At 43.4% G+C, this 12,080-nt stretch overlaps 1 protein-coding gene across 3 annotated transcripts in view; it reads right to left on the bottom strand.

Annotated features, from left to right (window-relative positions):
* Nucleotides 1–12,080, bottom strand: part of Insr (insulin receptor) — a 126,236-nt gene that overhangs the window by 24,219 nt on the left and 89,937 nt on the right. For 2 of the 3 annotated variants that reach the window (XM_076923818.1, XM_076923819.1), the window contains exons 9-11: nt 10,732–10,899; nt 6,961–7,162; nt 3,553–3,588 (exon numbers count right to left, since the gene is read on the bottom strand). In XM_076923818.1, coding sequence (XP_076779933.1) covers nt 3,553–3,588; nt 6,961–7,162; nt 10,732–10,899 — 406 coding nt within the window. The remainder of the gene's footprint in view (nt 1–3,552; nt 3,589–6,960; nt 7,163–10,731; nt 10,900–12,080) is intronic. The other variant, XM_076923820.1, reaches the window with a different exon arrangement.

Genomic DNA, 12,080 nt, shown 5'->3' with positions numbered 1-12,080 from the left:
GAAGAGATTTGGGGAGGCGATGTGGTGGCATGAAGTCTGGAGGTGTTGAAGGGATGTGTGTGTGTGTGTGGGGGGGTGATATAATCACAGTACATCATGAGAAAGTATGAAATTCCCAAAGAATAAATGCACATATATAAACAAAAACATATCATCCCTGGACTGCACACATTGTAGCTCTTTACAGGGCTTCAGGAAGCTCCGTTCTCCTGCTGGGTTCCATGTACTTCTCCAGAAAAATTACTTCCTGTCCTCGTCATATTTTCCCATGACTTCCCAGTCACCTTCCTGGTTGCAAACCTTACACACTGTTCCTGAGAGATTAACACTATGGATCTAGAGTCATTCAGACATTTGGTTTTGGTTGCTTCTTTTTGTCTGTTTGGAGTTTGGAAACAAGGTCTCATTCTGTAGCCTCGGCTTCCCTGGAACTCACAAAGTAGCCCATGCTGCCCTTAAACTCCCAGCAATCCTTTCTCAGCCTCTTACTTAAGGTATTTGGATCTAAAGCCACAAATTAAAGTCTCTGGATATTATCCTTTTATCCCTCATTTTGGACAATGGCCTTCTTAACTGAAAAAGAAAACAGCTTATTAAGCCTCCGTTAGATTCATTTTAGTGGGATCGAGATAATTTCCATAAGTCACAAATGAATCCGACAAAAAATCACCAGGATACTCAAGCCTCACAACTAACACTGGGGAAATCATATCTGAGCATCTGAAGACGATGTGGACTCATCAAACATGCCACGGACACATAGTGGAGTTTGCTTTATTGAGGTTTTTACTTTATTTTGAATGTTTACTGTTATGACTATTATTTGATTTTTCACTTGCAGCTAGTACTCTTAAGCTATCTCTGACCCCTTACATTTTTAAAATTGAAGATCTGTAGGAATTTTGCTTCGTGGAAGCCTACAAGCTGCATGTTGGCATTTTCTAGCAAAAAGGATAATTATTTTTATTGTATTTTTATAGTGTTGAAAATTAACCTTTACTTTTGCAGTATTGGATAATAAATCTTTGTTCTGTCTTATTTTAACGTATCTTAATTTTTCATTTACTCTGTTGCATTCACAGTTTTGTTTGATTTCTGCAGAGCTGTGGGCTCAGCCACTCCTTTGCTTTTCACCTCATGTTTGCAGGGCAGGGCACTGAACCTATGACTTAATTAATTGCAGCATCAGATGTCGAACTCTGTTTTTACTTTTATTTTATTTCATTGTTAGGGCACTCATGGCTCACCACGTGCTACCCAAGTAACCCACCAATGCACTAAGACCCCCAGCTCAAGAAAGTATATTAAATAAATCTAATAGACTAAGATTCATTTAAAAGATACCTGCAATTGCACACTGACTGCAGTATAATATGAATATAACTTTTTAAAGATTTGTTTTATTTTAACTGCAGGGCATGCATATATGTGCAGTGCCCACAGAGCCCAGAAGAAGGCAACAGGTTCCTTGGCTCTTAAGTTATGGGTGGTTGTGAACCGATATGAGGACTGGGAACTGAACTGCAGTCCTCTGCAAGGGCAGTCAGTGCTCTTCATCACTGAGCCATCTCTCCAGCCCGCCATAACCAAACCAAAGCTTTTCTGTGGCTTGCTTACATACTACGTTGGCTTGACTGCTTTACCCATAAGATCTCTAGGGTCTGACTGCATCTCAAAGGGGTTCTATCCAAATAATGTAAGGAGAGATGGTTCAGTAGTTAGAAGCACCGGCTGCTCTTGCAGAGATAGTTTAGTTCCCAGCTTCTACATGGCATCACAACTCTTCATAACTCCAGTCCCAGAGAATCCAATGCTTTCTTCTGGCATCTGCTGGCACCAGACATGTCCATGGTACATAGACACACATAGGAGCAAAGAACCCAAACACATTAAAATAAAAATAAGTAAATCCTTAAACACTAAGGATTAAATTTAAAAACTACTATGTTAATGAATGACTCCTGAAGAGTACCAACGAAGCCTTCTGAACTACATTCATAAACATGATTTTATTACCCAACAATCTCGTATTAAACCAGTAGCGTTAACTAGAGAATGCCTCCATTACTTCTTTGGAAGGCTGTGATGTCGCTGCTCTGGAGTGGGCAGAGTTCAGCATCCTACCGCGCCCAGGGTGTTCCTCACCCTACTGAGTAATCTAGGCCCAGACATCAACTGGGGGGTTAGATGAGAAATCCAGCTTAGAATGAAAGCCACAAAACTCTAGACCTTCAATGACAACAGATTTTATTTCAATTGGCCACTAGAGGTCACATTAGGCCTGGAAATAGGTAGAGATAGATAGATAGATAGATAGATAGATAGATAGATAGATAGGTAGATAGATAGATAGACAGACAGACAGACAGACAGACAGACAGACTAGGAATTCTTGCTTGCCTGGTACTGTGAACATGGTGGAATTGTCATGTTGTCAAATGGCCTTCTGTGTGTTTGTGTTTATATCCCTAGATCTGTGCTGCTCTCAGCCTTGGTCAGAGAAACTTCTTATCATGGTGAGTAATAATGGATGCAGAGACTCATTACAGTTCAGACTGCTGGGAGCAAGTGACTGTGTGTGCCCAGCAATAAATGGGCTATCATATCTACCCTACCCCCAGTCTCTGCAGTGAAAAACCTATGAGAGTCAAAGGCTAGGAAATACTGTCCTCTGGACATGACATGGCTATTTTACCCACAAATTCACATCAGCTGGGATTACTTACATAAAACCTGCACAAAATCAAGCCAAGTAAAAATCCCAACACAGGGGAAGGAGGGCTACCCCTCTCCAAGGATCTATTGGCAGCTAATGCCTGCTTGGGAAGGAGAATCACTTTCCTTTGGAGTTGTGAGCAGAGGTAGGTTACACATACACCAATGAATGGCCCCGGACCTGTTCACAGACGGGTTTGTACTGATTGGATTCAGTGGATTATCCTTCCAAACAGTCCCAACCTGTCTCTTTTGTCTTGCTTCTTGTTCCAATAGAGCTAATAATGTAATAATGTGTCTCATCTCCCTGTCCGCTGCTGCATTTGTCTCCCTTGGTGGCCTCCCTAAGACTGAAGATAAACGGTCCCTCAGTCTCATGCCAAAATTTGGCAACACTGTATTCCTTTGATCTGCCATCTTTTCTTGTCATATTGCATTGTCTAAAGACCCAGAGAAATGGTCATTAAGAATGATGAGTCTGGGTTTATTAACAAGTAGGATTTCCTACCACCTGAAGCTAGAACATCAAGCCTCAGGCATGGAGGGAAAATGACCCACCGAGGAAGGACCCAGGGACTGTGCCTTGATCGCATATTTTAGGAAGAGTGTGTTAGTTAGAAAATTTTCCCCACATTCATGCCCAAATTACATTTCCCAGTGAAGGTGTTTAATTGGAGAATTTGTGAAGCATCCAGTCTCAAGAGCTGCATTTACCACATGCAAAAAATAAATTAAAAGCCCCATAAATCTCTAATATTTTGTACTTAGCAACCCCCCACACACACACTGATTAAACAGCCACAGTGGCCACAGAGATGTCCCACAGCTGAGTCATACCTAGTGTCCTCAGCACCATTGCCTGAAGAGGTTGTTCTGTGAAAACAAAATTCATCACTTTGAGGAAAGGCAGAATTTCAACCAAAGGACCATTTGACTCTGACACCCTTGAGGAAATACTCCCTCCAAGAAACAACACTGTTATGTCTGGGATGTGGTTTGACTCTGTTTTTCCCCAAGGTTCATCTGCTGGAGATTTGGTCCTTAGATTGGTAATAAGAGACAGTGGGCCCTTTAAGAGGCAGGGCCTAGCAGAAGCTCATTACTGACTCCTCCCCAGTCAATACAATATAATACCTCTCCTACTTTGACGCCATCTCCCTTGATACATCATCATCAAAGCTGCCCAGATCCAAAACTGTAAGCTACATCAATATTTTTTTCTTTATAATGCATCGAGTCTTAGGTATTTCATTGTAGTAACAGAAAGAACACTGATACAAGTCCTACCCATCATTAATGAGTGGGAGAGAACTACACCTTTCCTGAAATTCAACGTAATGCAGGGAAACAGAAGGAAAAGTGGGAGAAAACTCCTTCACATGATGCTATTGCCATGAATGTCAAATATGACTACATAAACAACTCAGCCATTTATGCAATCATTTGAGTCTCTACTGTTTAGTGTGCGTGTGTGTGTGTGTGTGTGTGTGTGTGTGTGTGTGTGTGTGTGTGCAGGACAGAGGGCATTCCTCACCTGCTGCCCACCTTCTGAGATAAAGACTGTCACTGGACTGGGATTTGAAAAGTTGGCTGAGATGGCTAGCCATCAAGCCTCAGGGAACCTACAGTCTCCACTGGCTTAGCAATGGGATTACTATCGAGTGCTACCACACTGTGCTCTTTTAACATGGGTGTTAGAGATGAAACTCAGGTCCTCGTGGCTGCACAGAGAGTGCTTTACTGACCAAACAGTCTCCTGAACCCTGAACTTTGGATTCAGTTATGGCAGAAGATTCCATGAAGAAAGAAAAAAATAACATAATAATGGTTTTGGAGACAAAACTGATGGTGGACATTAGAACAGACACAGTAGAACTTTGTTTAGTGCAAACAGAGACTTTCTAGAGTTTTGATGTGCTCAGGAAATGGGAAACTGCATCCGATTTGGGAGGTAGATGGGCAGAGGAGAAATCTAATGAAGAACTTGGAGACAAAGATGGAAAGGTACAAAAAAAACTGAGTAGCAGGCATATTCAAAGCTCATGTTTTTGGAAGCATCTGCAAGTTTCTGGAAGTATATTCTGGAAGTCACATGTGAGAAGAGGCACTACTAGAATTGAGCAGTTGGGGACCAAGAAGGTCAGCACCCTACAATGTCTAGGATGGGTCCCACTACAGAGGAGTAACTTGAATCCAAGTAGGCAATGCCACTGTTGAGAGTCCCTGAGTGAGCCTTTCAGGTTTACAGCCTTAGAACACAGAGGACGATTATACAACAGGCCCATGGGATCCAGATCTGCATTCTTGAGCTCAACCAACTATGGATACAAATTATCAGTAGACCTGTCAGGCAAGATATGCCACTAATTTATTATAAATGGTAGCATGACCATTACAGGAGGTAACCAACTGCTCTGAGGGATATGGGGCCTGTTCCACAGGAGAGAATTCATGTGCAACCCTGTTCAAAAGCCTAGTTCAGGAAGTTATACGCCCTAATGTGAAGCCTATGAATATGATGGCAAACTGCTCTTGAAGTATTTACATTTACACACATAGATTACTGCTGTTCTCAACCCTGGTCAGAGAAACTTCTCTTCACACTGGGCAGAGAGTCACAGCTAATCAAAGTGCTGAGAATAAGTGACTGTCAAGTCCCCAGTCCTAAATGGGAAATTTCTATCAACACCACTACCATGGCTCATGGAAAAACCAGTGCAGAAGAGAAAGTGGAAAGACTGTAAGAACCAAGAGGATGGGCGGGTGCTATGAAATGCTGTCGTCTGGACATGACATGGTCATTGCACTTATGAACTCAATACAGCACTGGTTACCTGAACAAGACCTGCACGAGGTCAAGCCAAAACCACTCAACATCCCAGCAGGCGGAGCTAACTGGTTCAATGAGTCATAAGAAGGAAGAAGAGGACAAGAACAACATGAAAGAGGCAGACATGTTGATGGGAGTCTACAGGGGAAACTGAGGGTCAATAGGCTCAAGATACATTATATACATATGTGAAATTGTCAAAGAACGACATTGCCTTTTCCTTGTCATGGTGCCCATGTTACACAATATGGTGTAAAAATTATTTATATAGCATGTTCATTGTCTGAAGATGTTATAAGTTATTTGAAGATGATTTAATATGAGAAGGTGGGGGATCTGTGCACATATTATGACATCTATTTAAGTGACTTGAGAGTCTGTGGGGGTAACCACAGGATCCTGGAACCAATCCACTAGAGACCCCAAAGGTCCATTGTGTAGATAAGAAAACTGGGGCACAGAGCAGTATAGTGACTTGCTCAAACCAGTACATAGAAGAGTAGGGAGCCAAGACACACAGCATCCAGAGTCCCTGAGACCCAGAGCTCCAACATTCTGTAAGACATATACATGGGATGGGAACTAGATCCAGGCATATCTGCTTGTTTTCAGCTCAAATCAGGCACAGGAAAAAGAAGAAACTTGTAACCCACAAGCATATTTATATATGTGTGCACACATATGTACATGAACATGTGATCCACTGGTGTATTTGTGTGTGTGCATACATGTGTATACATATCCATAGAGGTATCTCTGTGTGTGTATGCACATGTGTATGTGCATATGTGACCCACGGACATATTTGTGTGTGTTTGCATCCATGTACAAGTACACATGTGACCCACATGCATTATTTGTGTACATGCCTACACATGTATACACACACCTGTGAGTCACATGTATACTTGTACATGTGTGTATACACACAAATACACCTGTGGGTCACATGTGTACTTATTTGTGTACATATATGTGTAAGTGCACATGTGTGAGCAGGTAGACATGCACGTACAGCCAGAAAACAGCATTAGCAATGGTTCCCCAGATGTTGTCCACCTTGTGTCTTTTAGGCCCAGATGTTACTAGTTACACCAGTCTGGCTAGCAGAAAGGCCCAGGAACCCTGTGCCTGCCTCCCCGGTAATGGGATATAAGCACACACCTGGCTTTTTACGTGGGTTCTGGGTACCAAACTCAGGTCCTTGTGATTTTAGGGCAAATACTTTCCTAACTGAGTCCTCTCCCCAACAACAGTTTCCCCCCCTCCCCCCCAACCACAAACACACAATTAAGCTTAGGCTCCAGTCACCTCCCCACTTACATAGTCTCCTGAGTTCATTCACCTCCTTCCCTAAGAAGTCATGGCACCAAGCTAACAGACAGAAAGAGAGCTGGCCCGTGCAAAGTTCTGACCTGGGGACAAAAACCACGTTGTGCAGGTAATCCTCGAAGGTCTTCCTGAATGAAGACTCCTCCAGCTCCTTCAGGATCTGAGAGTCAGTCTTAGGGCATGAGCAGCACTCACTGGCTGAGTCGTCATACTCACTCTGATTGTGCTTCTGAGAATCATCAGACTCAAAGGGTGGGGACCAGGTCCGTGAAGGGAGCTTCAGCCCTAGGGAGAGGCAGAACAGGGGTAAAGTCTCCCACAGAACACACACACACATACACTTAAACACACATACACAGGACACAAAGCACACTCCAACATACATATACCACACACACACACACACACACACACAGAACACCACAGTGCATTCTCAGTAAGATGGAACAGATGAACAGATCCTAGTTCTCGTGTGTGTGTGTGTGTGTGTGTGTGTGTGTGTGTGTGTGTAGGCCAGAGGTCATTCTTGGGTGTCATTCCTTAGGCCATGGCCATGCCCTCATTGGGTGTGCTAAGCAAGCGCTCTATCACAATTCATGTCTCCAGACCTCATTTTTTGAGACAGGGCTTCACTGTGTTATCCCATTGACAATGAACTCCCTCTACACCCTGGACTGGCCTGGACTCTCTTCCTTCCTCACCTTCCCAAAGAGTCAAATTACAGTTGTATAATACCAGGAGCTCCAAAGTTGCTGTGTGTGTGTTTGTGTGCATTCTGTGTGTATGTTTGTGTTACCTGTATCTATGTACCATTCACCTATGTGAGTGAATACATGACGCCACCCTCCTGTGGATGTCAGAGGATAACTTCCTGAAATCTATTTTCTCCTTCTACCACGTGGGTTCCAATGATTAATGTTAATTCCTAAGGCCTAGCAGCAAATACCCACTGATACATCTTGCCAGTCCTCCATCTTAGTCACTGAGACAGAGTCCCTCACTAAACTTGGACCTTACAAGATGCTAGGCTAGCTGACCAGCATACTCCAGGAATCTGCCTGTCTCTGCCTTCCCAGTGTGATGGTTATAGATGCATGCTTTTTTCTACATGGATGTTAGGGATCCAAACTCGGGTCATCCGGTTTATACAGCAAACATGTTATCCAGTATCATTTCCTTAGCCCCAAATTTACCACAATTAAAAATCAAATTGTGCTACTAATAAAAAAGTACTACCGGTCATTTATTATACGTATTATCAAAATTATGGTTAAATAAACATAACACAAAATTGTACCATTGAAGCCATGTATGGGTATATAACTAGTGACATGGTCTATTTACAGTGTGGCACAATCACTGTCACTACCCATTTTCAGAACTTTCTCATCTAAACCGAAGCTCTGTCTTCTTCAACACTGGCATTCCATTTCCTCCAAATGTGGCCTCCATACTCTGCCTTTGTCCACACAAGCTCAACTACTGTTAGGCCTCCTATAAGCTCTGTGGGCTGGTGAAATGGCTCAGTGGGTAAAGAGGCTGCCATGCAAGCATGAGGACCTGAGTTCAATCCCCAGTACCCACTTAAAAACCAAACATAATACCACATATCTTATTCCTCAGTGCTGGGAAAGTGGAGACGGGAGGATCTCTGGAACTCACTGGTCAGTCAATTTAGCCAAACTGGTGAGCATCAGGTTCAATGGAAAACCCTACCTCAAAAAACAAGGAGCAAGACACCTGACATCAACCTCAAATAAAGCCCTATGTATGCTTCCAGAAGAGATGGAACTGTGTGTAACATTTAAAAGGTGTGCGTGCACACCAGGGAGATGGCTCAGTCAGACTCCAAACACACGAGTGGAAATGCATCTACACACATGCACATGCAAATAAATTCTGTGATATTCACGTATCGCCATTTTTAATCACCCTTGTGGGATTCATGGTTTTAAGGTGATTTTGTTTTTGTTTTGAGACAGGGTCTCATATACCTTAGAAAGGACTCAAACTTGCTATGTAGGTTGGGATGACATTAAATGCCACACCTTCTTGCTTCCACCTTCCAAAGCTGCAGTAATAGGACTGAACCCCTACACTGGGACAATCTGATGCTGGGAATGGAGGCCAAGGCTTCCTGACTGCTAGGAAACTTCCTACCAAGCAAGCTATACCCTCAGCCTTTGTAATCACGAATTTCCATTTACAGAATGAAAGTTTGCTGCAGTAAACCTGGCACAGTAGAGATCACCTGCCATCCTAACACTCCATCAGCAGAGACAGGGTCATCCTTGGGGTATATCATGAGTTTAAGGCCAACCTGGGCTGTGTGAAATCTTTCTTAAGAACAAACAACAGCGCAATCAAACTTTTGTAAGTTACTGGGGGTTTTTTTGGTTTTTAAACAAAACAAACAGAAAGTATAGCTTTGTCTAGCTGGTGGTTTCCTACATTCAAATGCAGAACCAACAAGTCAGAGCTGAACCCAGGACTGGACTTGCTCTCAAGTTATATAAAGTATGCAAGGAGGTAAACCAAGTTGGTGATCCTGGCCCAGGCAGGGATGATGTCACAGGCATGCATATAGCACATGATCTTAGAGTTGGGGCCGTTCCCAGGAATCATCTGTCCTCCGCCCCTTTCCACAAAAGGAGACAGACTACTTGCTGCGTGACTTAGCCAAAACCAGACACCAGGCCAGGGGTGGATCCAAGCACAGACCTCAGCCACACCTCTCCAGCAGCCCCCTTGGCCTGCTTCTACAAGGTCACAGGCTAAGGATACTGCTAACTGCAAAGGAATCAAAGACAAAAATCCACCAACTAAAATAACAACAAATTTTCACCTTTTCTGATTTGATGGTGGGTTGTGGTGTTTTTTTTGTTCTGTTGTAATAAATTGTGTGTGTGTGTGTGTGTGTGTGTGTGTGTGTGTGTGTGTGTGTGTGTGTCACAGTGGGTAGAGGTCAGATAATAGCTTTCGGAGGCAAGCTCTCTCTTGCACCAGGGTCTGGCTGTAGCTCAGTGGTAGAACATTTCCTAGTATGCACGAAGCACTGGCTTCAATGCACTGTACTGAGTTGTTTTAAACAGACCCTGTAGTAGGATGACTCAGCAGGTAAAAGGGCTTGTCCCCATGCTTGTCCCCATGCCCGACCAGCTGAGTCTGATCCCTGGGACCCATGTGGCTGACAAGAAAATAGACTCCTTCCTGTAAGCTGTCTTCTGACCTCCACAGACATGTCATGGCACATGTGTAACCACACACAGAGACTAGGGGAATAAATAAATAAATAAATAAATGGAATAAAAATACTTTTAATTTTTTAAAAGAAAAATGAGTTGAGGGTATATCTCTGTTGGAGAGTGTTAGCACCCATGCAGCCCTGGGTTTGAATCCCCAGTACTGTATAAACCAGGCATTGTGGTATAATCATGGAATCCCAGCACTTAAGAGGTAGAGGCAGGAGGTACAAGAAATCCACTATCTTCCTTAGCGACATAGTGAATTTAAGTCCAGCTTGGTCTTCATGAGACTGTCTCAAAACCAAGCAAAACATTTTAAAAAACAAAATGTACAGCATTTTTGAACATACCAAAGTTATTCTCTGACCTACCTACATCTACATATACATGTGCACACAAAAGACACACCCATACATATCTACACAGTGCATACATGCATACACACATAAAGTGTGTCTTACGTGAAACAGAATGGAGTATGCACATGTGTGCACATGTATGTCTGTGCACACGTGTGCATGTACACATCCCGGGAAACAGGAAAAGAGACCTGTGTCTCCATAAAAGAATCAAGGTAGAGTGAACCCCATTACAGTGGCCTATCCTCACCTTTGAGACAATAATCCAACTCAAACAGCTCGCTGTCCTCTGCCTGCCTCTCCCAGTAGACCAGGTAGTGTGTGATGTTGCCATTGGGGTCGGAGGGGGGCTTCCACTTTAAGATAATCTGAGATGAGGAATTAGAAACTGATATGGGATCCAGCGGAACAGAAGGATCTGTAAGGGAGAAAAGAAACAAGTTTACCATGATGGAGAATATATAAGTTGTTGGGTATACCTAGCAGGGAGGAGTGGCCCAGGTGACACCATAGTTGTTTGCTACAGCATTATTTAACAACAGAGAAAAGTAGGGACAGGTAAAAATGCTTGCCCAGCCCGGGCAGGAATGACCAGATTACTGCCCATTCACAAGGTGGATTATGTGGCCACCATTTATTCAATTACTGCATAGACTTGGGCTCTGAGAGATGCCACGGCTCTGTCTGTTTGGGGCACTAGGAAGATGTTCCTGGGACCAAAAGAGAATCCAGGGAAAAAATGAATTTGGGGTAACAAAATCAAACCCAGTCACCAAGAGCACTTGAAACCATCCAATTGTTTTTATTTGATGTTTTGAGACACACTCTCATGTAGCCCAGGCTAGTGATGATATAGCCAAGGATGAGCTTGAACTCCTGATTTTCCTGAGTGCTGGGATGATAGACATGCACCACCATACCTGGCTTATGTGGTTTTGAGGGACTTGGGGGATTTAACCTAGGGCTTCATACATTTTAGGCAAGCACTCTACCAACCAAGTCACATCCCCAGCCCCAGATAGTGTTATTCAGCTGTCATGCAGCATCCTTCAAGATACACCCTAAAATCTTTCTCTGAAGGACGGTGGTACCTGTGGCTAGGGAGATGGCTCAGTGGGTAAGGCACTTGCCACAGAAGTGTAAAGACAAGTCATATTCCCAACACCCATGTAAATGCCAGGCAGCAATGGCCATAACAACCTACCTATAAACTCAGCACCAAAATCAGCAACCTCTGGGTTCATTGAGAGACATGGCCACAATATATAACGTGGAAAAACTAGGGAAGACCCTAGTGTCAATCTCTGACACATGCCACATTCACATGTATACACACACACACTCAGGAATGCACAAATGCACGCACTCAGATGGTGGAGACTGAAAGAGTTGGGAGGACAAGGACTTCTCAAAGCAGAAAGCAAAAAGTGTGCAAGTACCAGGAAGGCAAAAGTTTGTAGAAACTAAACTTGGTCTAGATACAAGGTGAGAGTGGAGATGTTGAAGAACCCAGGACAACAGATGAAGCAAGGGTTATATCCTTTGTGAGGACGTTGCTAACTCTCTGCATATTGAAATCTGGGGCGGATAACTCTTTGT

Source organism: Arvicanthis niloticus, chromosome 24, assembly GCF_011762505.2.
Source record: "Arvicanthis niloticus isolate mArvNil1 chromosome 24, mArvNil1.pat.X, whole genome shotgun sequence".
NCBI classification, from domain to species: domain Eukaryota; kingdom Metazoa; phylum Chordata; class Mammalia; order Rodentia; family Muridae; genus Arvicanthis; species Arvicanthis niloticus.
The sequence above is the reverse complement of the archived record's forward strand: the minus strand, read 5'-3'. Positions and strand labels throughout refer to the sequence as shown.